Source organism: Cydia splendana, chromosome 9, assembly GCF_910591565.1.
Source record: "Cydia splendana chromosome 9, ilCydSple1.2, whole genome shotgun sequence".
Taxonomy (NCBI): domain Eukaryota; kingdom Metazoa; phylum Arthropoda; class Insecta; order Lepidoptera; family Tortricidae; genus Cydia; species Cydia splendana.
In genome coordinates this window covers 1,448,922-1,476,171 of record NC_085968.1, presented here as the reverse complement: position 1 = coordinate 1,476,171, position 27,250 = coordinate 1,448,922, and the positions used below count along the sequence as shown (strand labels likewise).

General features: G+C 36.4%; 1 protein-coding gene across 1 annotated transcript; it reads right to left on the bottom strand.

Annotated features, from left to right (window-relative positions):
- Positions 1 to 7,292: 7,292 nt before the first annotated feature.
- LOC134793370 (basic helix-loop-helix neural transcription factor TAP) lies at positions 7,293 to 8,604 on the bottom strand. The gene has a single exon (XM_063764933.1). The coding sequence runs from the start codon at positions 8,570 to 8,572 to the stop codon at positions 7,328 to 7,330; it is 1,245 nt and encodes a 414-aa protein (XP_063621003.1). The 5' UTR covers positions 8,573 to 8,604; the 3' UTR covers positions 7,293 to 7,327.
- Between the last annotated feature and the right edge of the window lie 18,646 nt (positions 8,605 to 27,250).

Genomic DNA, 27,250 nt, shown 5'->3' with positions numbered 1-27,250 from the left:
GCTGGGTGAATTGCAGAAAAAATGTACCTTTTGGATTTCGTAACTAAACTGAGAATAAACGAAATTGATAATTTTGCTGTAACGAAACTGATAAGTTGATAACGTTTGGCGTATATTTTACACCTAAGCTCAGTTTCGTTACGTAACGAAAAATAACGAAACTGAAAAGAATATACGAGAATTCGTACCCTAAAATGAATATTTATCGTCAAACGTGTCATATATATTGTTCTAAAACCTTGTAAATGTGTAGGAAGGAGAGTAAAAACAATCGTTTATGAATAAAGCTGTGTACGATAATCAAACTATTTGTGAGAGTCAGGATGGCGGGTGTACCTAGATAAAAATAAACAAAAAGCATACCATATTTTAGTACCTAATTTGTACTATTTGGTACCTCCTTTAAAAAAATTAGTACCTCACGGTATTAAAAGTTATCACCAAAAAACATTACACCCGCCATTCTGACAGTCAGAATGGCGGGTGTATTTTATTACGCAATGATCCCGCGATTATTGATAAATTCTATAAAAGACAAATTTTAGTACCTTTTTAGTACTTTCATATTCATTTATAAATTGAGCCACATTATTTGTGGTTTCCGAGTTTTACTCATTTTCCACTTTACATTGCTATTACAATTTTACAGGCGCTTCGATTTTTCACCGTATCGATTTCGTTTTTAAGAAAAAACGCTACGCTACAACTATTGTTATTACGCCAGGATTTAGTACCTTTCACGTTTAATTTGTTACCTTTTCACGTTTAATCTGTTAAGTTCAATTAACTATGAAAATTACCTCTTACAAATGGCCAGGCACGATGTCAAAGAATTCTTCCTATGAAAAAATTCCGCGTACCGTGTACCTATACCTACTCTTAAGTATATCGTGATTACTGATTAATCAAATAAAACCCGCAAATTATGTCTGTTTGTCGGTATATTAGTGTGATGAATATACTTCTTTGTGGGATCCCGTTGATTTTGCTAAGAAGACATACGATTGAAATACATACCTTTTAGAAATACAAGCAATTATTTCATTTAACTATTACATGATGTTTTTTTTCTATAGTCTTGGTACAGTTTTTCATCTGACAAGGTCGCTGTGTCTGAGTATGAATATGGCACGGAAAGCGACCCCACAGGGAATATTACGCAAAACTCTGCGTAGAGGGCGTCACTAGCACCAACACAGGGCCTACCGCGAAACACGAAAATCAAAAGTTCGGTTTCTGCCTCTCTATCACTCTTGCATATTCGATCGATAGAGAGGCAGATAACGAAGTTTCGATTTTTGCGTTTCGCGGTTAAGCCACTTGTACACAAACCGCCTTGAGTATCAATGTCTAGCCTAGTTCGGACTACATAGTCGAGTGGCGAGTTGCGAGTATTACGTGTCTGAACACCAACAATTTAGTCTGTTGGTTTTTCGGGGATACTTAGGGGAGGGGGGGATTTAAGGTCAATGAGGGCATTTCCGTCATAGTTTAAGTTCACTTTGGCCGGTCATAACTATGATGATATTAACTTTTTAATAAACCTTATCATTGTAATAGATTAAGCATTTATTTAACCTATGAGATATAGGCGACCAGTCTGGCCTAGTGGGTAGTGACCCTGCCTGCGAAGCCGATGGTCCTGGGTTCGAATCCCAGTAAGGGCATTTATTTGTGTGATGAACACTAATATTTGTTCCTGAGTCATGGGTGTTTTCTATGTATATAAGTATGTATTTATCTATATAAGTATGTATATCGTCGCCTAGCACCCATAGTACAAGCTTTGCTTAGTTTGGGGCTAGGTTGATCTGTGTAAGATGTCCCCAATATTAATTATTTATATATTTTATTTATTTATATAAAGGTACTCATATTAAACTCCTAGTACTGCTGGTTATTTAAATATGATTTTTTTAAAGACATGTCTGTTGACGGATTTTCCCTAGGGTTTGGGGCATTTCTGTCAACCAACGATTTTTCTTGTATCGTGACGTATTACAAACATGTAGGTACTTACGTCAAGTGAACATAAATACCACTATACCCTTAATCGAAACTAAACCTTAGTGAACTCAATTTAAGGTTAAATTTAGATTTTATTCCCAAATATATTCTTGGGGCAAATCCGACCTATTTTAAAATTAAACCTTTAAAAAAAGTTTAAAAATAAAATCTACTTTTTAATTTTAAATAATACAGCACAGATATCTTAGATTGATGTATTACGAAAGCTACCATGAATTTATATGAGCAATTTGACAATTCAGTAAAAATCTCGCATCACTGCATGAGTATGACATGAGTTATACTTACCTAAGTGAGTCAAATCAAAAAAGGTTGGCAATATATGAAATAGGGAAATTCCGGCACATGACGATTTTTCCCGTTTCGTAATTGACGGATTTGTCCGCTCGATAGTTTTGTAAACACAAATTTTAACCACCCATGGTTTCTCACCAAGAGATTATAATGTAAAATGGATAAAAAGACCGATAAACATGCATATCGAACAATAATAAACATACTAAGGGCTGATTTAGACTGCGCGCGAACTCGCATGCATTTTAGTTACATTGCGGACTGTTGGTTACGTCCAATTCAACCGACCGATCAAAAACCGCAGTGGTGTAATGAAACTCGCATGCGAGTTCTCGCATCGTCTAAAATTCTAAATAAGCCATTATTAAGGCCTAACTTACATCGTCTCATCCCAACTTCACAAAACAGAGCAGCACACTTAGCTCGATATCAAGTTCGGAGCGCACCTGAACTTTAATAGCGTTATTTTTTTTCATTTACTGGCGACTGAGCGCTGTTTCTGACTACTGTTGTGATCTGTTTTTGACTACTGGTATTAAATATGCTCTCTGCTTTAGCGATCGAGTCAGCAAGTGTATACTGTTGTTAGAATAGTCGCAAATGTTGTTGGACGGATTTACTCCTCCGACGGATTTGGCCACATTGACCTTAATAGTTTTGTTTTTCACATTTTTCCTTCAAATATAAATTTATTTTTCAGTGTGAAAAAGAAATGTTTTGTAATGTTCAATTCGAGCGCTTTCAAATGATATCCTACTCGACCTAGTAACTATAGACTTGTAAATTTTGCCCCCTCTTTATATTGGGCATTTTCCATAATTATTAAAAATTCATAAACAAATAATCATTCCAAATTTTAAATCGATAGCTTCCGTAGTTCTCGATATATTTAGCGATGTGACATACGGACGGACAGACGGACAGAGTCGCACCATGAGGGTTCCATTTGTACTTTTTTGGTACGGAACCCTAAAAAAGACATCAACGGGACGAGAAGTCATATACCGACAAACAGACATAATTTGCGGGTTTTATTTCATTAATCACCATATACTTAAAAGTAGGTATTAGGTACACAATTTACAAGCACAATGAAGAGCAGAATTTTTTCATATGAAGAATTCTATGACATGGCGCCTGGCCATTTGTAAGACGTAATTTTCATAGTTAATTGAACTTAACAGATTAATCGTGAAAAGGTAACAAATTAAACGTAAAAGGTACTAAATCCTGGCGTAATAACAATAGTTGTAGCGTAGCGTTTTTTCTTAAAAACGAAATCGATACGGTGGAAAATTACAGCGCCTGCAAAATTGTAATAGCAATGTAAAGTGTAAAATGAGTAAAACTCGGAAACCACAAATAAAATGGCTCAATTTATAATTGAATATGAAAGTACTAAAAAGGTACTAAAATTTGGCTTTTATAGAATTTATCAATAATCGCGGGATCATTGCGTAATAAAATACACCCGCCATTCTGACTGTCAGAATGGCGGGTGTAATGTTTTTTTGTAATAACTTTTAATACCGTGAGGTACTAATTTTTTTAAAGGAGGTACCAAATAGTACAAATTAGGTACTAAAATATGGTATGCTTTTTGTTTATTTTTATTTAGGTACACCCGCGATCCTGACTCTCACAACTATTTGCCTGGGAAACTCGCCGGTACTCACCCTGAAATTTTTAAACCACTTACACCACAGATCCATCCATGAGCCATTTCGTTGAAAAAATATAATGGGTGTCGCTGTGTTTAACGATTTGAGAGTTGTGCCACTGTGTTGCCAGAATAATTGGAAGTAATTCTACTAATATTTTAAACAATCTTTGGGATTAATCCTCCGTAACTAAACCTGAGTAACGAAAGTTCATAAGTTGGGACAGTATGTATTAATACCAAAATGACATATTATTCCTAATAAAAGTAAATATATTCATAGTTAACATACAGAAGACCTAATAAGGACTTAATTATCTACAATTAAACTTTTAAGAAACTAATATGAATCGTAACAAACGTCCTCGATAGAACTACCTCGACATGATTATACTGTTGTGAAGTTACTGCATGCATCATAGAAAAAAAATCTAAAAAATAAAGCAAAGCTATAGTAAAATTGTTATAAGATGGATTTTATCTGAATCAAAATAATTACTTTTATTAAATTAACATAACTCCGATGTGTCTTATTCTCAAAATATATTTTTAAATCCTCCGTGTTTTCACGGGACACTAAATACGCTAAAAGGTACATATTTTCTGCAATTCACCCAGCTACCTCGTATTCTGTGTACTCTCTACTCAATCTTGTTTGATCCGTCCGCCCCAGAGTATCTCCACTCGAAATTTAAATTTGTTACCCCACGTCCAGGCACAGATCTCCGCTCTTCCCGTAGCCTTAAGCTCATTGTCCCCCAACATCGAACGGGTTTCATGTGCAATTCTTTCACTGTCCAGGCTATCAGGCTTTGGAACGGTCTCCCACTCTCTATCAGACAAGCGCAGACCAAATTCACATTCAAGCGCATGCTGCGCAAACATTTCCTTGACAAACTTTCTTCTTCGTCAACTTAATGATTCACACAAGGTATATAATTATGTATATTATGTATGTAAGTCTATTTGTATTAAGTATATGTGTAAGTTTATCAACATAGTTTATATTCATATAGAGTCTTGTTTACAAATTCATTTACTTTAAAGACACTGCACCTACTTAATCTTTCTGGTTTGACCCATTGGTTGACTGGTAGAGAATGCCTTAAGGCATTAAGTCCGCCATTTGTACCTTCATGTATTGTGCAATAAAGATTAAAATAAATAAATAATAAATAAATACCTCCATACCAAATTATTTTTATCTAAATATTTTCAGTGGTTTAAAAGCGTGAAGACGTAAACAGACAGACAGACAGATTTACTTTCGATTTTATAACATTAGTAGGAATAGGGGTAGCAATCAGCTCTGGCATTAAAATGTGGCGGAAATGGAAATGTTCCCAATATCCTGTGACGAATGGTAAATTAAATGTCGTTCGCTATTAACCCGCAGATGTGAAAATAAATCTGTGACGAAATGGACCCGATAAAGCGTGACGAATGCACTCATTGTTTTATAATTATACTAGCGACCCGCCCCGGCTTCGCACGGTTTAACAACTTATACACCTAAACCTGTAAGAATCACTCTATTGATAGGTGAAAACCGCATGAAAATCCGTTCAGTAGTTTTTGAGTTTATCGCGAACAAACATACAAACGGACAAATAAACGGGACTTTGTTTTACAAGGTGTAGTGATAAGTGATAAAGAAGCCATACTAAAATTTCTAAACAATGAAATTGTCGCAATCGCCACCTGTATCACGCGACCAAAACGTCGTAAGCGCTGTAAAATTCATGGCGCTTACGCGTTTAGGTCGCGAGATTCACGCTCCGCTTCTATGGTTTGTTGTCAAAACAACATCAACTCATGGCGGAAAATACTGATTCTCTGTGCCGATTCTATACGTTAGTAATAATAGATCAATGGTGTAGTGTAGGTACTTACTTATGCTCGTCTTTGACATGTTCAACAATTTTTATTACAAATCTTGAAATTGGGCATCTTTCTATTATATTCAATAGAGTTTTTTTATGTTTCTTCTTTTAACGTGTCCAAATTACCTCAATCGACAAAAAACGTGACAGTTTCTATTCCACTAAATTTATTAAAAATATATTTAATGATCTTGATCAGATCCTCGTCTGATGCATTTGCATCAGAATATGGTGGAAAATTACCATCATATTGTAGTCATTATTTATATGTACCTAGTCAAATAGTGGTCACCTTTGCTTGAAAGCTCTACCGTTACCATTTGATCCCATAAACAATAATATTATTATTACCAATGTAATGCTGTAACACCCAAATCATTGGAGCAAGCAACAAAATAGGCCGTAACGAATTTCCAAAGCAAACATTACTTTTCGCAACTCAATTCTACGGGTGCCCTATTACCCCCTACGACAACTTTAATTTTACTTTCAACTTTCCTTTAAGTCGAGTTAACAAGGTTGATATTTCTCTGCTACAACTGCATAGGTAACTTGGCTCTGCTGTCACTAGAACCACTTTAATTTTTCTCTAAAGCTTCTCTTAAATCAAGCGCACAAGGTTGATTTTCGATTAACTCAAAGGTATTTATTCTGGTAGGGTTGTCAAAAGATCTTTAACAATGCGCCGGCGCATTTAGGGTGCGCTCCCATTCACAAGTTTTCGCTCTTTAGCGTGCTTTGTTCCACATTTGATTTATATTCATACCCGCTTGTACTGTAAGCGGTAAATCAACTATGAACCTCGTTTTTTTTGACACAATTCTGGGCTTACACTTTTACTATTTATGCCACTTGATATTCTACTTATTTATTGCCAAGGTTCCTTTTTAACTTTTGTGCTGCCTAACTATGGTTTAATTAAAGTAAAATACAAAAAGTTTGTAGAAAATATTTATTACAAAAAAATTAGCAAAACATTTCAAAACATGACTAGACTATATACTCTTTGGTAAATGCTGTATGGTACATTTTTATTGTCTAAAGAAACATCACAATATTATTGTTCCCCTTTTGTTCCCTATAAATTTTATCCTAAACATGATTCATCAAAATATAATATATGATCCATGGAAACCTTTCCTAAATTTCGTTTAGCAATCCGCTTAGTCGCGTAAAATTTTCTACTTAAAGTTGGTCAGGCAGATCTTGTCAGTAGAAAAAAGCGGCAAATTTGAAAAATGTAGGGGCGAAGGGATATCGTTTCATAGAAAATTTGAATTTTGCGCCTTTTTCTACTGACAAGATTTGCTTGACCATCTATAGTTAAATTACAATCTTTTTTTTCATCACCACTATTAGTAGGTAAGGTTTTCATGGCCGAAATTTACTTAGGCCGCTACTTACATTACACAATTCATTAAAAAATATATTCTGTACACAAATGACTAGAAAACACAACCGTTTAAATTTGAGCGTTTACAATACTTGGTCTATTATAAAAATTCCTGTACATTCTTTGGTCATTGTTATAATAATTATTCTGATAATTATATTCACTTATTCTACTGTAATCCCACTCATTATGTCCATATATATTCGTATATTCTCCATAATTAGCAGCATAATCTTCAGTCTTTGGGTATCTTTTGTTCTTCGCCGTGTCAAAAGCATTTTTGAATATTTCGTAATTCTTTTGATTGAAATATTCCTCTGTATTACCAACATCGTGCATAATATCACCATTAGTAATGCAAGGTATATAGGGCTTTTGGTAGAAATAGTTTTGTTGGTTAGCGTTATCGGCATAGCTTGATGGGTGAGTGAAGAAGCCGCTGCCTGTGGTTGAAGTGATACAGTTTCCTCCCTTGTTATTGACAGATACTGTCACGTTTCCAACATTTATGAGAACACCTTCAGATGTCTGCATAAAGTTACAACCATTTGGAAAAGGTTTACTATAACCCTGGAAGCTTCTGTAACTGCCATCACTGTTGAATTCCTCAGTCTTATTATTCAAAGAAAATATATCTCTAAACGCATCTCTTGCGATTTTCTCATGAGCTGAATTATAGTTTTGAAGTTTATCACAATTCGAACTGAAATTATCCGTCGTCGCTTGCCCGGAGTTGATGTTGTCTAAAGATTCCAAAGTTTGACTTAAAGCGAAAATGTAGTTGTGAGCGAACCTTAAAGTTTCTATCTTAGTTAACTTTGTGTCTTCAGGAAAAGTTGGTAGCACACATCTGAGTCTATCGAGAGCTTCATTTAGCATGTGCATTCGATTTCTTTCCCTATCGTTGGCCTTCATTCTTCTATTCCTTTTTATTCTCATTAACTGAGTCGGACTTTTACATCTTGATATTCTGTTTTTTCCATTCGCGTATTTCCTTTTCGGTTTGTTTGGATCTTTTGGTTTCCTTTCTTTTTTAATTGGTGTTGATGTCACTGCAGTGTGTAAATTTTCTTCAAATGCCTTAACATCTTCGATTTGGTTTTGGAAAGGGAATTCATAGGATTCGCTGAATAGTTTTCTTCGTACTTCGGATTTGATCGGAGTGACGCAGATACCCGGGTCTGAGGTATTGTGTTTCAAGGGGGTGGACGTGGTGGACGTAGCGTAGGAGTCATTATGTGACTTTTCGAAGCCTGAGTCGTTGCTGCAGATGCTGTCGTTGAAATCGCAGTAGTCGTCAAAGTTGGTGAACATTTTGAAGTGTACCTGGAAGAGAAAATAAAATTTTAATATTTATACTTTGGTGAAATATTGGTGTATCATCAAGTCACAAAAGTTACGAGTCAAAAAACCCAAAAATTAGACCATCAAGACATCCTTCTTGACTTTGAGTAATTGCAATTAAAACAAATGCTACACGTCAACAATGTGGCCATTACTCCCCTATGTTTGGAAAGTAATTTTCCTGTCCCGACAGGTGACCAGTGCGTGACCAAGTTGCAACAGTTGAACTTTATCACTTCCTACTTCCGGTGTGTGATTTCCGGCTGAGGGGTCGGTTTTGGTTGACTCTTGAATGTCGCTAATTTAATGTAATAATTTCCGCTCTAGTTCGAGAAGCAATTGCTCGTGTAGGGCTTGATTTCTCTCTCTCTCTCTCTCTTGGGATGAATTCCATTAAGCAAGTTCTTTCATTTGTCTTTATTTGGTAGCAAAAAAAATGAGTTATGGTTTTATGAAACGTTTCAATACTGGAACCTATATGTTACGGTTTTGACGAAATGCTTATTCTTCTACGTTATTACTGCCTGTTTAAACTTTCTTTGTCAAACCATCTTTTAGGCGTGGACGCAATAGTTTTTTGTGTGTTGTTAAATTTTTATACAGTGTTTACTTTCAGGATTACTTTGATTCGGAGTGATAAGTCAGAGGGTTACCGCGAATCATGTGCGTGTTGCCTCCCTGTCACACTTACGTACGAATTTACAAGTGCGACAGAGAGGCAACACGTCGAACGTGGTTCGCGGTAGGCCCTCAGGTATAGTTAGTTAAACCCGCACTGCAACACCATTGACTACTAGATATTTCTGCCGCCTTCCTCGCTCCAATATGGGCGATTGTGCACTACAATGAATTTTACTGTCCGGCAGTCCGAGTTTTCATGGTCCGATATGGCATGAAAAAAACGGATGATTGGCTTGTGCACTTGTCCGTCTTTTTACTCGCAGGTGCGGCGCAGTGGCATGAAACACCCCCCCCCCATATGGCGTGCCATATCGGACCGTAAAAACTCGGGCTGCCGGACAGTAAAATTCATTGTAGTGCACAATCGCCCTATATCTGATGGCACACCTGTCCGTCCGGCACGCGACTCGCACGTATCCCGAGTGTCCCAGAGCGTGACCAAATGACCAAGTCTATGATCACACTATTAGGATAGGCGGACAATCAGATATATAGAACAGCCAAGGTGTTCACAAATATTAAAGTCTCAATTATCAAGACGTCAATCGAATGATCAGATATTTTTGAGCGCCTTTCCGCTCCGATATATCTGATGGCACACCTGTCCTGCGGACACGCGACTCGCACGTGTCCCGACCAGAGCGTGACGAAGTTAATGATCATACGATTAGTACAGGGGGACAATTGAATAATCATTTTATGCTTTTTTAGCTTTTGTGTGTGTGTGCTTGTGTGCACATCGGCAAACAAGCGTACAGCACGCCTGACGGAGAGTGGTTCCCGGTGGCTATGGACGCCAGCAACGCCAGGGATGTTGCATGCGCGTTCGCGATAAATTTAAGAACCTGTAAACTTCTTTTTTAAAGCGCTGGTGTAGCGGTAAGAGCGTGCGACTTTCAATCCGAAGGTAGTGGGTTCAAACCCCGGCTCTAACCAATGAGTTTTTCGGAACTTATGTACGAAATATCATTTGATATTTACCAGTGGCTTTTCGGTGAAGGAAAACATCGTGAGGAAACCGGACTAATCCCAATAAGGCCTAGTCACCCTCTGGGTTGGAAGGTCACATGGTAGAGTCGCTTTCGTAAAACTAGTACCTACGTCAAATCATGGGATTAATTGTCAAGCAGACCCTAGGGTGGCAAAATCCCATAAGCCGTGGCAAAATGCCGGGATAACGCGAAGAAGAAGAAGAAAACCCTCCTCTATTAAGGACCCCGTTCTGTTCATTCCACAGCCGGAGCGTCCACAGGACAAAATTCGACCGATTATGAAGCAGAAACGGTTATGGATTAAATCACCAAAAAAAATGTATATGACTCTTGAAATGAAGCAACGTAGGTACAATATTCCCTATAGACCTAGGATTGAGGGTTGGGACCCTTAAGGGAGTTTTAAGAGTGACTTAATTTTGATAGGTAATTCAAATTTGATTAAGGTATTGCTCATATATATCTACTCAAAATATCTGAAACCTGAGAACCTATACAACCCACTGCACTACATCATCTGACTTGTTTGATGTCACACCACCACATACCACATCGGATACACCGTCACAGACTAAACACTTGAGGGTTGAGGACCATGAAATTAGAAACATATTATATTCTTAAAATTTTGAAGAGCTCCACAAAGAATGCATTATTTTAAATTGAACCTCTATAAATGTGGTATAGATAATGGGGTTGAATTTTTTTATAATTTAGTTTTCCAACAGCTCATAGCCAATCAATGACAAGCACAAATGATCATAAATATAAATACAAGAAAGTACGTAAACATTTTTTTTACTCTTCTATGTGGATAATGTCGCATGCGGAATCTCTAGTTAAATATATACCTACACAAACATATTAAACATAAAATAAGTTAACTTACTTCTCAAACTCAGCTCACGGCTCACACCAGTCACATCCAATCTTTGACAAACACAAAATGACCATTAAAATATGAACACAACTGTTGTTACCAAAAGTCACACACACGCGGAATCACTAGGTTTGCCCATGGTCGCCTGCACAGTGGTGCGCGAGCGACGCACTGCGCGCAAAGGCGGGCGACGCCCCGTTATAAGGGGCAGGGCACGCCCCTTTGGTAAGTGGTTGTTTAAGGTCAAGTTGAATAAAAATTTGAAGAGTGAGGTCATATTATAATGAAAAACTTAAGGGACAGATTTATATATAGGTAATTGTAAAGAAAATGTTAAAGTCTGTGCGGAAAGAGAAGAGTCGTAGAATGTATGGGCTCCCTTACATTCCACGACTCTTCTCTTTCCGCACAGACTCTACCCATGATATTGATAGTCTAGTGTGGATAATAAACAAATAAGTTGCATTGATGTGTGATGAGCGTTCTTGGTATTTTTCATTTAAATATTATACAAAATATCAAAATTCTATATTTCACCACACCAGGCCACGATGATAATCATAATAATTTTAGGAAAATTTCAGTGAATAAAAGAAACTTCTATTTTGGAAATGGAAAATTTTGGTCCCCATACAAAAATATGAGAATTTTCTGTTTTTTTTCCATAATTATGCAAATTTCGCAATTTTTCAAACTTTTCGTCGGCACATCAGTAGGTATACCTACACACACACAGATACACTTTCCTATCCACCTTGTACCTTCACACTATGATTTCTCTAATGGTTTAATAGCCCGTGAAACGTGACTTTTTATTGCAACCCTTTTATTGACAGGCAATAAATTATATCAATATTTGATCAGACACGGATTCAGGTCATTTTTTATTGATCTTTATTGACACGTGGGCACATCTGTTACGAGTTTTGCTCTGAATGTGACCATTAAAAGAAAAGTCAAGCCAAGAAAAGTGTTATTTACATAGTTGGACGCTTTTGTGGAGAGGTATTTTTAAAGCAATTAGTTGTTTAGGTATTTTTGTCACTAAAAGGGGCAACTATGCTTTATTATGAAAATGAAAAATGAAATAGCGTTTATTGGTTACAATATTGTGTATAACAAATTATGGTTGGAATCTCCAAGTAAGTAAAATTATACTTGTGGCAGGAGATCCCGCTCTTCCTACCAAAGTTACATACAAAGTAACCGAAAATATACTTAAATGAACATCTTACAAACTAAACTAAATTTAGGCTAAGATATGTGTGTGTGTGTGTGTGTGTGTGTGTGTGTGTGTGTGTGTGTGTGTGTGTGTGTGTGTGTGTGTGTGTGTGTGTGTGTGTGTGTGTGTGTGTGTGTGTGTGTGTGTGTGTGTGTGTGTGTGTGTGTGTGTGTGTGTGTGTGTGTGTGTGTGTGTGTGTGTGTGTGTGTGTGTGTGTGTGTGTGTGTGTGTGTGTGTAATAGGGTATAGGTAAATGTATATACATATATATATATATCTATTGTTTTTGTAAAAGTGCTTCTGTTTCCTTGTAGTCTAAATTTCTAATCCATTCAACTATAGCTTTCTTACAACTGTATAATTGCAAAGGGTATATAGAAATAATTTTATTGATGTGATTATATAGGTGAACTGACTGGCTTGTAAATTGTCTTCTGGCATAAGCAGATTTAATACGTGGCTTAGGAATTACATTTGTTTTCCTCCTCCGTGTTACTGTGAGCGGTTTAAATTTTATTGTTTTGTGTAGCTTTAGTAGTGAAAATAGAATATAAAGTTTTCTCATACTAAGTACATCACAATCCTTGTACAGTTCAGTGGTTGGGTATCTATAAGGTTTGGAGTATATAACTTTAAGAAGGTATCTTTGACCCCTTTCAGCATCAATAAATTTGGTCTTGATTGTTCCGCCCCATACTGGGATACAATAAGTCATAACGGACTGGGCTAAAGTAAAATATAGTTGTTTAAGTAAAGCTTTAGACGCTACATGCTTAAGTATTTTAAATATCCAAATTAACTTGCGAATCCGACCAGCTATAAACTCAATATGCGGATGCCATGAGAGCCTCTGATTTAGCATTATTCCGAGATACTTAGTGGTGCTTACTCTTTTTATTTCGTTACAATTACAATCTAAAGTATTTTGAGGGTTACAAGTATGTATTTTTAATTTAAGGGTATCAGGTGGTTGTGTGTTTTTATACTTTGTGAAGCATATGTAATTTGTTTTGGTAATATTTAGTGTTAGAAGGTTAGCATTTAACCATGAAAATATACGTTGAAGACCTTGCTCAGCTTTATCAAAAACGCCAGCCCAGGTACTATCATCAAAAATAACCACCGTATCATCTGCGTAAGAGAAAATCACTCCTCCGTCAATAACAAGATTCGACAAATCGTTGATATATGTTAAAAACAGAGTTGGGCCTAGCACACTTCCCTGGGGGACGCCATACGTGATATCTCTTTTTGTACTAACATTATTTCCAATCTTAACAATTTGGCAGCGACCCCGGAGGTAGTTATCCAAGAGCTGTAGAGGTGTCCCTCTTATACCTATGGTCTCTAGCTTTCGAACAAGAATGCAGTGAGAGACGGTGTCAAAGGCTTTTTTTAAATCAAGAAAGACAGCCAAACATTTACGACCAATATCAACTTGCTTGGTGATTGAGGTAGTGAGGGCAAGTATGGCATCCTCTGTACATTTCCCGTGTCTAAAATCGTACTGAGAGTTGGACAAAATATTGAATTTATTTAGATAGTTAGTAATCCGGACGTTGATTATTTTTTCTAGAATTTTGGATATAGGTGATAATACAGAAATCGGTCTATAATTGTTAACTTCATCTTTTTCTCCACTTTTGTATACTGGGGTCACAAGGGCAAGTTTAAGCTGGGTGGGAAAAATACCAGTGGCAAAGCATTGGTTTGCTAGTTTACATATTATTGGAACAATAATGTGTCTAGCAAGCTTTAAGAATACAGTAGGAATTCCATCGTACCCGGGAGCACTATCGTTCTTTAAACTCTATTATATCTGACGGTTCTCCTGTACGGGTCACAATAATGATAGACCACACCGCTGCTTGAAAACGGTGACGGTACGGAATCGCAGTGACGCACCGAAAATGTCATAATTTCATCGTATGCCGGGCTCCAAGTAAAGTCGTAAAGTTTACGTACTGCGAATTCGCGCCGTCTCCATTTTTTGAGCAGCGGTGTGGCCGAACCTTTACTGACCCGATTTTCTTGAAATTTGATCAGCAGGTTCGATAATTATATAATTACTAGTGACCCGCCCCGGTTTCGCACGAGTTAGCAAATTATACACTTAAACCTTTCTCAAGAATCACTCTATTGATAGGTGAAAACCGCATGAAAATCCGTTCAGTAGTTTTTGAGTTTATCGCGAACATACAAACACACAAACAGACAGACGCGGCGGGGGACTTTATTTTATAAAGTGTAGTGATTTGTTAATTCACTTTTTGAATTTGTTTAAAAATGGCGGAGGCAAAATCGCCAGATCTACAGCTCACAGAGTCACTATAGTAGGTTTTCTACTCATCGACTATAATCTGTGTATTACAACTTCATATACAACTCTATAACCTCACTCTTTTTAACGTTGGATAGTCTATGGCACTTCCGACTCAACTAATTAATATAATTGTATCGATACGGTTTAGTTAATTATAAAAAATTTGAAATTAGAACTTCATACATTTCGATAAAATATTGCATGTTTAAGGAGACTCGACTCAATACAAATTAGCCAACGATGGCGTTTCGGAACTAATACCGTCGCGGCATCTGTCATACTTCCGTCTACTTAAACACGCTGCTGCGTCGCGCCTGCTTTGTGATTGGTTGGCCAACTCAAACTTTTTTTCACAATGGACGCCCACGAGATTTTCTCTGCATTGAAATTTGAAAACTTGTAAAAGTGTTAAGGTTATTGTTACATAACAATGACTCACATGAGTGAAACTGTGAAAAATACTAAATGAAAATGAGTGACAGCGACGAAAATATGTTGCCCACTACTCAGGAAACGTGATTAGATTGAGTGTTGCATTATTCATTATTCAGTAGTAGAACTAAGTATTGCATTGGGTTAATTTTGGTAACACTATATTTTTGATTTTTTTCCCGTAAGGTATTTACGGGAAAACAATGCACCTTACAAAATGTACGTAGTAGTTTTTCATATTAACTGTTTTACTATTTCTGTTAACTTGAGTAAAATAAGTCGGGAAGTAGAAAGTATGGTATTATTCATTATTTATTTTAGTTAACTCGTAGAAAAAGTATTGTATACAATAGTGATATAATCACGTTTTTCAATCTCGTACCTTACTTAGGCAACTCAGCAAGCTTCGTTGCCTAAACACGGTACTCGACTGAAAAACTCTCTATTATAACACGATTGTATAAAATACTATTGAGTTACAAGGGATCAAAGTGATATATTTCCTTCAAGGGCGTACATTGAATCCTGAGCGTAATGAGGGATTCAAGTGTTAACGCCCAAGACGAAATAATTTTGATACAGTGTGACACATACTGCTTTTCACATCAACTATGAGGAAAATAAAAAAAATGTAGTGTTGACACTACAGTGTTGCCACTTTTTAATTTCTACTCTTTTTTGCCAGGCTGTATATACGATGTTCATAGTTAATTACTTATATTAATATTTTATACTGGCAATGAAATGTCGTTGAACAGAAAAGTGCCACTTTGATCCCTCCTAGCAGGGAAGAAAAATCCATTTTCTGATTAGGTGATGTGAAACGTTTATAACTTTTTTTGTTTGCCCTATTTAACTATTTATTATGGGCATATATCATATAATTAATCAGTCACACATTCCTCTCACCACGGTGAAGTAGAACACAATGTAGCAAAAGGTTACCGTCACAGTTCATTGACAATTTCTCGCCAAATTTTGACAAATCGCGTCATGTCACGTTTGTTTTTGATAGGGTTAAAACGTTAACGATTTTATGCTCTGTCGATACTTTTACTAGTATAAAAAGACGTATTTACGGTTGAGTTATTTACCGATAAAATTACATAGTTCCTGTTCAAATCAAAAGCTGCGCTAAAATGGGCTTAAGAATCATTATGATTAGGTATATATTATATCTAAGGGGTCATCCATTAATTACGTCACAGGAATTTCTAGGTTTTTTTCCCCCCCCCCCCCCCCCCCCTCTTTGTCACACTTGGTCACATTTGGCAAACCCCTCCCCCCTGGTGTGACATCACATTTCTGCAACGAAATCGGCAAATATTTATTTAATATTTTATCGAAATATTTTTGACAAAAGAAATATTAGTATTATAACCCAAAACTAATTAAAAAAATATATTAAACGAATAAAAACGATGATCGTTTCAAAACCTTGTTATTTAAATGATAATTAGCGTATAAAATAATTTAAATACATTTTCGGTTACTGATGAAGTTAAAGTGACGTCACAAAGTTTATGACTCCCCCCCTCCCCCTTGTCACAACATGTCACATTTTCTTGACCCCCTCCCACCCCCTAAACGTGTGATGTAATTAATGGATGACCCCTAATGCCCCAATCAGGAATTGTCGAGGTATTTCTTTAGGTTGGTATTTTTGTTTCAAAATATACACTCATGGACGAGGAAAGCAAAAAAAAAGTTTAATTACTAATCATGAAATTACTTTAGGTGCTGTAATCCAGTACTAAACCTCTTTTTGCGTTCCTCTAAATATGTCCATGAGTATATATCCTTGCCTTAATCAATATCATGTCTTTATAAGTATATCTATCGTTATCACTTCTCATTTAATGTAATATCCAAAATAACCAACTCAATTATTATTATTCAGATTTTAAGTAGGTATATTTTTAATTTTGATACTCCAACTTAACCCTGCCGCTGCTCCAATCTGAAAATTATGAGTTGCCGTTTAAAATAATAAATGTAAGCTTGGGGTGTGTCCGTTTAGTTACTTTGCGCCGCCACGCTCGAGAGCCCATGAATGCATTACGACATGTGTAGCAGTTGAAGGGTTAGCAGCCAAGTAGGGTTGAGAAAAGCGAAACATATCGATATTTGAGCTTATTTTACTTCATGCTTAATTTGTAGAGTCCATCTAAGTTAACTTAGCACCGAGTTTGACTGAACAAAGTGAGGTGTCATCATAAACGTCATATTTTCATAGAAATTTGTCACTAATGATGACATTTCTACACTTTGTCATTGCTTTACGGCCTCCTAGCCTAGTCGGTAGTGACCCTGCCTACGAAGCAGGAGGTCCCGGGTTGAAATCCTGGTAAAGGCATTTATTTGTGTGTTATCACAAATATTAGTTCCTGAGTTATGGATGTTTTCTATGTAGGTATATAAATATTTGAAGGGATGTTTACAAAAACAACATAACTGCTTAGAGCGGTTGACACTTTTTTAAGAACATTGTTAATCGTTTCAGGTGTCAACCAGTGTAGTCAGTTATGTTGTTTTTGTAAACATCCCTTCATTTATATTAGAGCTCCCGATACACGTGTTACACGCTGACACGGGTACCCGTGTTCTTAAGCCCGCCGGGCTTAAGAACCCGAACTACACGAACCCGCCCGGATTCGGAAACGTTTACACGGGTACACGGATACACGAAATAACGGATCTTATTTACCCGCCGGTTCGACCCTTCACTCTGGTGTAGCGGAGATTCGTGCTATGAAGACATACGATTGAATATGTGGAAGGTTAGGAAGATTCGATTACCTACTTTGCAGTTTTACTGGATTGATTTGTAATGTCAATAATAGGTAGGTAAGTACACTTTGTTTCAATAATCATAAGATTAAAATTAACAATATCTTAGTAACCGTTTACTTCATTGACAGGTATTTCATTTTCTTCATTGATGTAGTTTTTTGATAATTAAAGTAAACCTAAATGATTATCTAATACAAAAGTAGATAGTTATGCTTACTGAAACCAGAGTTGGGCATTATTCGAATAATTTTTCATCTAAATAATTATTCGAATAAACAATTATTCGTGGTGAGATTATTTGCGAATAAACCATTCGTTTAGAATTTCGAATAATAAATGAATTATTCGTTATTTTATTCGAATAAATTACACGAAGGATTTTTGTAATACACACTCAGATGGCAAATCTGAATAGGTAAGTAACTCCAGCGTATTTTAGAGCCAAGGAAAATTTTGGGAAAGGCCCCAACTGACCGTCGCCATCCATGAGGTGGGGACAAATGGGAATTATTTATATGCAGCGCCTATTTCCATTTGTTCCCCGCGGGGACAAGCGGGAATACATCCAATATTTGTCTAAAATATTATTATGTAGGGTCTACCCATATGTTCCCCGCGGAGATAAATGGGTATTCACCCATTATTGGTAATTATTAGTAATATAGGAATACACCAATAATGGGTGCATTATTGGTGTATTCCCATTTGTCTCCAATTCACGTAACCTACGCCTTGCACGAGGCGGGGACAAATGGGAATGTTTTATATATATTTTGGTATTCCCATTTGTCCCCGATATTGATTGTGCCATTTGTCCCGGCCTCAAAAGATTTCTATGCAGCGTCTTTTCCCATAAGTTTCTCGCGGGGACAAATGGGAATACACTCTTTATTGGTGTATTCCTATTTGTTCCTGCCCTACGTGACCGCCGCCATACGTGCGGCGGAGACAAATGGGTACGATTTATACGCAGCGCCTATTCCATCAGTTCCCGACGTAGACAAATGGGAATGCATCCGAAAATTGGTTTCCAATTATCCCCACCCCAATAAGGTGGGGAAAAATGGAAAATATTTTTATGCAGGGTCTTCACATATGTTCCCCGCGGAGACAAATGGGAATTCACCCATTATTGGTGTATTCCTATTTGTCCCCGATTCACGTGACCTACGCCATACATGAGACGGGGACAAATGGGAATGTTTTATATGAATTTTGGTGTTCCCATTTGTCCCCGATATTGGTGTTCCCATTTGTCCTCGCAACAGAAGATTTCTATGCAGCGTCTTTTCCCAAATATTTCTCGCGGCGTGGACAAATAGGAATACTACCGAAAATGGTGTGTTCCCATTTGTCCCCATCCCAATAAGGAGGAAATATATAGGAAATATTTTCATACAAATTTTATCCCATCTGTACCCGGCGGGGACAAATGGAAATACATCCGAAAATCGTGTGTTCCCATTTGTCCTCACACCAATAAGGTGGGGACAAATGGGAATTATTTATATGCGGCTTCTTTTCCTATATGTTCCCCGCGGGGACAAATGGGAATACACCTATTATTGGTTATAATGGGTGCATTATTGATGTAATCCCATTTGTCCCCTATCCACGTGACCTACGCCATACTAGACATGTGCGCCGCGCCGCCGCGCCGCCGCCGCCGACGATTTTTCCACGCCATCGCCGCCGATAAATTTGACCGGCGTATAATCGGCGTATAATCGGCGTGGAAAATTTTGATACCTATCGTGTCTTATTCCATGTTGCGTAGTGAATAGATAGTGTCAGAGGTATAATTCTTAGTCATTTTATGTTCAAACAAAATTATAAAAATCAGTTTAAAGCTTCGCAATAAGCTATACTTAAGCAATTATACCTACTTATAGGAACTTAAATCACTAAGTATCATCACTAAGCTAGCAGTAAAGAAAACAAAGTAGACCTTAGTATTCCATAAGACGGGACACTTCAAAGACATTCTGTTGAGCGAATCTACCTGCCAGAGACGTTTTCTTTCGAAAACGATGACATCTTTAATCTAACATTACATTTCTGTTAAACTTCAGTTCAGACAAATGTAAAATATGTAGTTCGTAATTATTTCGTAACAAATCCTAGGTGAGGCGACAGCGGCTGGGAAAAGTCAATATACATAGATTTAAGACTTAACTTATAAAGATTTTTTTTGTGTTTTATTTGTATTCCATTTACACAGTAAGTAAAAATACTGCCTAAAATGTAGCGTTTTAAAGTATCCTTTTTATTTTAATATTTAATCATACTGTTGGTAACCGTGAGGTTGGTATTGGTAATAATTGGTTGCCAAATGTCATGATGGGATATAATTTTCGGCAACAATTTAGAAAATACACATAATATGTTTTGGATAGCCTAGTAAATACTCAGAAGGCTTTAATATAGAGTTTCTACAGCCACGTTCTCATGCAGTATCAAAAATTATGCCACAACGATTTCACTCCGATCAACCCGCCGCCGCCGGTCAAAAAATCATCGGACGCCGCCGCCGATGATTTTGCCATCGGCGCACATCTCTACCGGCCATACATGAGGGACAAATGGAAATGTTTTATATGCAGCGCCTATTCCCATCTGTTCCCGGCGGGGAACAATAAGCATACACCCGTTAATGGTGTGTTCCTATTTGGCCCCGCTTCAATGAAGTGGGGATAAATGGGAAAGATTGTTGGTCTTTTCCCACATGTTCCCGAAGGAGACAAACGGGAATACCCCCATTATTGGTGTATTTCCAGTTGTTCCCGCCCCACGTGACCGCCAATACATGAGGCGTATTCCCAGTTCCCACTAGGGCTTCCAAATACCGGACTTCTTTCAATACCGCTATTAATACCGAAACTGTCTTCATCAATATCCCGGGATCCCGGTATTGACTATGAATCGCATAAATTTTTTGAGTTTTATTATAAAAAGGCTCACTGTAACACCAGATATGTATGTCTTTAGCTTAGGATATAAAACAATAATCGCCGTCTGCAATAATAGGGAATATTACGCAAAACTCTGCATAGAGGGCGTCAATAACTCAATCACATGGCCTACCGTGAAACACTTCAATCGAAAGTTCCGTTTCTACCTCTCTATCACTCTTGCTTATTCGATCGATAGAGAAACAGATAACGAAATTACGATTTTCGCGTTTCGCGGTAAGCCACCTGTAAACAAACCGCCTTGATGCATGAATGTCATAGTAAAACTTGTCAAAAAACTGGTTAAGGCGTAGTATGTATAAGATACTCTATGGTTTACTAAACAAATTAGTGCTGCACTCTGGCGGTAGAACATTGCAGTAATACTAGGGAGTATTACTGCAATGTATTATCATTTCACCCTCCAGGTTGGCAATCATTTTAACTTCACCACAATCACTTTAACCACGCCTTGTTAACTTCACCACTGTTACCAGTCACATTTTAGTTCAACCTTATTAGGTTGGCTGGTTTATTAACCAGCCAACTTTATTCAAATTTGCCACTAAAAATTCGTTTGCCATACTACAATTCCTTGCTAATTAGTTTCCCATCTTAGATATAATTTTAAGGACTAACTATATTAATATCATATCCTGAACATCAGAATTCATTACCAAATATTTATATATGCATATGCACCGACCTTGATCCAATTAAATGATCTTGTTTCATTAAATGGGCAAGTAATATTCTTGATACAGCCGAAGTTACTCATTTTAATGGATTTTAAACGGTATAATCGGCACATTTTCCTTGTTTTTTGAAAATACCGGGATCCTGGTATTGCATTAAAAAATACCGGTATTGAAAAATGCGTTTTCACAGACGGGATCCCGGTATTTCGGGATCCCGGTATTGGAAGCCCTAGTTCCCACACCTCAAATCAACCAACCAGATAAACCGATAGAAAACATTTTCTTTTTACCATTGGGATATAAAACAGCTAAATAGTTATTTTGTAAGCTAACTATTCGACAATATTATTAGCAAATAATTTATTCGTGGGCTATTTTATTCGCGAATAATTCATTCGCCGAATAAATTATTCGCGAATGAATTGAACACGAATGATCATTCGAAAAAAATATTGAATGAATGAATTTTGCCCATCTTTGACTGAAACTACCACGAACGGAATATGCTATATTATCCTTTAGCAAAATCGCATTTTGCTCACTGTTAGCAAAGTACCCTTATTCGAGCTGCTTAGGTGAAAAATAAATTAAATTGGTACAACACATATCAATCACATTGAACATCCATATATACATTACTTCAATCTCCGCTACACGCCAAGGCCGGGTTAGGCCCGCGTGTATTTAAGGTCCGTTTCGCCGTGTACACAGGGGCGTATTTACCCTAGGGCCATCCGGGCCATGGCCCGGGGCGCCAACCTCCAGGGGCGGCATATGCCAACCCCCAGGGGCGGCATGCCGGATTGCATTTTGTTTTTCTTCCTTGACTTCTGGGGCGGCAAAACGTATTGGCCCGGGGCGCCAAATTTCAAAATACGCCCCTGCGTGTACACGGGTACACGGGTACCCGGATACACGGATCTTAATTACACGTGTGCCCGACTACACGTGTAGAACGGGTCAGAAAACCGTGTACGTGTAGTTCGGAAACGGGTACCGAACACGTGTACACGAAACCCGGACACGACCGCGAGCCCTAATTTATATGTACCTATGTATTATATATTTATCATCGTCTAGTGCCCACAACACAAGCCTTATTGAGCTTACTGTGGGACTAGGTCGATCTGTAAAATTGTCCTATAATATTTATTTTGTATTTAGTATTATTTAATTTATGTATTTATTAATGCCATGCAGAGTTAGCGTGTTCAGATGCTAAGAACACATGTTTTGCTTTTTTAGAGTTAAGCGTACGAAGCTGTTTACTATTAAAATATAACGTATTTATCTATTAGAAAAGACCATTGATATTGATTGACTGAATCAAATTTCTTTATATTTCAAATACATACTTAGTTCTAAATTACACTTTTACATAACATCTCAAAGTTCTTAAGTTATTGTATAAAAGTTTATTTGGTTAAAAATTAATATTTAATTTATTTTTCGTGTTCAAAATAATTGTGTTTATCACTACACCTTATAAAACAAAGTCCTGCGCCAAGTCTGTCTGTTTGTATGTTTGTATGTTCGCGATAAACTCAAAAACTGCTGAACAGATTTTCATGCGGTTTTCACCTACCGATAGAGTGATTCATGAGGAAGGTTTGTGTATAATTTATTAACCCGTGCGAAGTCTGGGCTATTACATTTCATAAAAGTTAAATTAAATAGATTTTTTTATATAATTACTCTGTCAAATTCAACAGTTAAACAAAGTTATCGATAAGTTGTCTCGACACTATTTCGCAACCCCGCGTGCGCGCGCGCCCCACGGGCGACACCACCGAGCATAATTCTGCGGACTCGGCGGCGCAAGCGATTATTTGCTTGTTTCAAGCTTATCAACTTATTCAGTCTTGTTTAATTAAAGATTTTAAAGAGCTTGGCTTTGGACGGTCTTTAAAAAACTGTCAGGCATTAATTTTGGAAATCCTTGTAGGTAGGTACTAGGCACTTTATTTTTTATTAACTTTTAAATAAGATGAATAACGCTTATTAAGAGAGGGCCATATTGTAGACTTCGACCAAAGAAGTTAAATGACAAAAAAATATCTAGACGAACAAAGAACGATTTACGAATACAGAATAAGAAATAAATGAAAAACGATAGAGACTAGCGATGCTGACGAACCTACCGCTACCAGACGTAATCATTAATTACAAGTACATATTCAGACTAAACTTAAAAAAAACAAGTAATACAATTACTTGTTTATACTGCAATTAACAATTTCATATAAGTAACTAAAGTTGGTCAAGCAGATCTTGTCAGCAGAAAAAGGCGGCAAATTTGAAAAATGTAGCCGCGAAGGGATGTCGTCTCATAGAAAATTTGAAATGCACGCCTTTTTCTACTGACAAGATTTGCTTGACTATCTATATATTTAAACATGTAGGTACGACATACTTATGCCTATAGCATTTTTGTATAATTTTCTACTTCATAGGCGATTTTACCGTTGATGTTGTTAAATTATTTTTGCACAAAAACGCATTTTTTACTAAGTGTAAGTTATGATTATAAACTATTTAGTATTTTAATAAACTATTAAAATTTAAAATCGTTTTCGCAAACATTATATTATAACAACAATATTTACTTGTACTCAAATACGGTACATGACGCTAATCTTTTAAATATTAAAACATTTACAAAGTACAGTTAATCCTGGCAGGTTAGAAAAAAACATACATCATCCATTGTTGGATGACGTTTTAAAATGTTAAAAAGGTTTGTTGTTAAGGGCTTATCCAAAGGGTTGTAAATAATGACCCAGCAACTCCATGCGGACCGACTGTGCACTAAACGGTTAAAGAAAGGGTGAATGTGAGTGCAAAATGTTTTTTGATGGTAGAGATTTTTTATTGTTATACTGCATTGTGGTTCAGACGCAATTTTTAGAGAAAAAAATATTGATTGATGTTTATATTAATTGCAAAGTACAACCGGGTGTTTTCTAGACTACTACATATTTCTATACCTACAGTGCACTTATTATTTCCCAGTAGAATTGTATTGGCCTATTAGATACCTACGTTTATCCAATAATGTATTAATGAAAAAAAAAACAAAGTAAGTATAGTTTTAAATTGTACTCTAACATTAGTTTTTAAGTCCTGTTACTAACACTTATATGGGTCTTGCCTGAATTAAATGATTATTTAATTTAATTTAATTTAATTTTAATTTTTAATGATATCGATGGTCGAGTGAAATAACTTTTTGGTAAAAATACATACAATTTTGTAAGAAAATTTGGGAGACAGAAATGTTCGGGTTATTAGCTATCTTCCTTTGCTTGCATTAGTTGCATTGCATTTCATAATTCTGTATGCGCCCGTGATAACACCGATGCGATGCACTCAGTTGCATTAATACACTCTTATCTTGACATGCATTGACAACTTGTCAAAACCTGACACGTTTATGAATTTTATTACATCCAAAACATTTGTAAAACATGTTTAAGCGACATTTGCTGTCATTATCTGGTTATTTTTCACTAAAATTAAGAATATTAATATCTAGGTAAAATACTGTATAGAGATAATACCGTGGGAATATTCTGGTGGCTACAGGTGAGTGGTAGATAGTGGTTTCATTAATTTTTGCAATATGGTTTTGTTGAAACAGTGACATAATATATCATTATGCGTTTTTCCGGACAGTGATTTCTTTCTAACTACAATTTCGCGGTTTGTATTGCTAAGTAAATATTAATAAAGGACTTATTCATTATCCATATTGCTTTCAAGATTAAACGGATTGATAAAAATCAAAATTTTATAGGTATTTTTGTTTTCACACTACAATTCCAGATGCTTGTGAACTTTCCCGCACAGTTAAACATATAACATCAAACTGTAAAACCTAAAGTTTTATGAAACATGTGGGTTAAAAGGATTTTATTTAAAGTTAGTAATTTTATAACCGACAATGACTGTCAAATTAAGAAAATAACTCCCAATTTCGTTGAATACGATATTATTATTTTAGCAATTAAAATGCGTATCTTTTTTGTACACAATGGACTTATATGTTAATTAAGGTAAGAAATCCTCTTAATTTTAGGCCAGAATGGAATTTAATTTTGATGGTTCTAGGTAAAAGAAGCGTAGAAGTTGGTAGGTACTTGTATATTTACAACGTTTACGCTATTCTGTTTTTCATAAAATAAAGTCAACTTAGATGTTACCTATCATTTGTCATCATAAATTTACAGGATGAGTTAAAAATATGTTTTGTCTTCATACTAGAGGTATTATTTTTAAGTAATTATCGTGTAGTAACATGCTGACATATTGTTAAAAATCCCTGTGAATTGCATTGCAAAATAAAAATTATCAGCATACAATGCCAATTCGAAAATGCAAAGATTTTACATCGATGTAGTGAACGACCTGAAATGATTCTACGCAAGCATACGTGCGCATCGCTTTGCGCGTAGCCTATCTACGAGTTCCGTAGAAGTGCCTACGCCATCCTAAAAACCAACAGAAACACGTGCAAACCCTCATAATATAATAAAAATAAAATAAACCATAAATAAATAAAGAATGTCAAACAAGTCATATTTGCACAATTGTTCAATTTTGCAAAGGTAATGGGCGAATTAAAATAATTCCTAGCCACAGTATTGATAAAACCACTAATCCTTATTTACACTGAATGTGTGAAGTGGTGAGATAAGGCCACAGGTAGACTAAATAATCCATTTCTATTGGTGGATTTTCAACTTCATATCGCCAAGTTGAAAACAAATCTGCGATACAAATGTAAACGATGAGGGATCGATTTATTATCAAACACCGTGAGACACCTGTTACAATAACAAAATGTGTTTTAATAAAAGTAATTTGATTATTTTTTGTATCGATTTTGTGTGTATTTGCACCCATGTGCGAAATTTCATACGCGCGCGGTTCTGCGTTGTCAACTTATCTGTACAGTCACTGGTGGCGCCACTGTCATTCACACAAGGGATTATTGGTATGCGTGTTGATTAGTTCCAGTTTTTTCCGCATTAACAATAAGTTTGTCCGCTGTACATTAAAATCGTAGTAAGTGTCAGTAGTAGTAAAGTTTTCTTAATTAAATAAGTAGCTATTTAAATAATATAATAAATTATTAAAATGTCTAATAGAAGCATTATCACAATAATATCATTAATTTTTATTTACCTAATAAACATTACAATTAAAATGTTTAAATTATACATAAAAATAAAAAAACCCTAAAAATAATTAAAATAAAACTTAACCTACACTAAGCTTAAAATAACCCACCCTGCATCGTACCTGGCTCAAAGGTCTCCATAATGCCTGCAGCATTCCCCCGCTGAACTGCTATGGAGACCTGTTGAACCAAGTACGACCCAGAGCGAGGATCCCCACCTCTCTCCCGCAAACGCCGGCCTATATCCCCAAAAAGTCGGCGAGCTTCCATTCCCCACGGCCCCGCTGTCTCTAGTGCTACCGGCACAAAATCGTAAGCAGATGCCAGTGCGGAGTATTTAACGTGCTTTTGCTTGGCAGCAGTCTCCGCTGCCGAACCAGCACAACGCATGGTCTGCCACAATTACATTTCAATGGGAAATAATTTAAGGATTTAGGTAAATAATCTCATTTCATTTTCGACAATGGAATAGTTTGATAGGTATAACATTTAGT

Coding starts and splice junctions, on each gene's coding strand:
- LOC134793370 (XM_063764933.1), bottom strand. CDS start 8,572: ATGTTCACCAACTTTGACGACTACTGCGATTTCAACGACAGCATCTGC.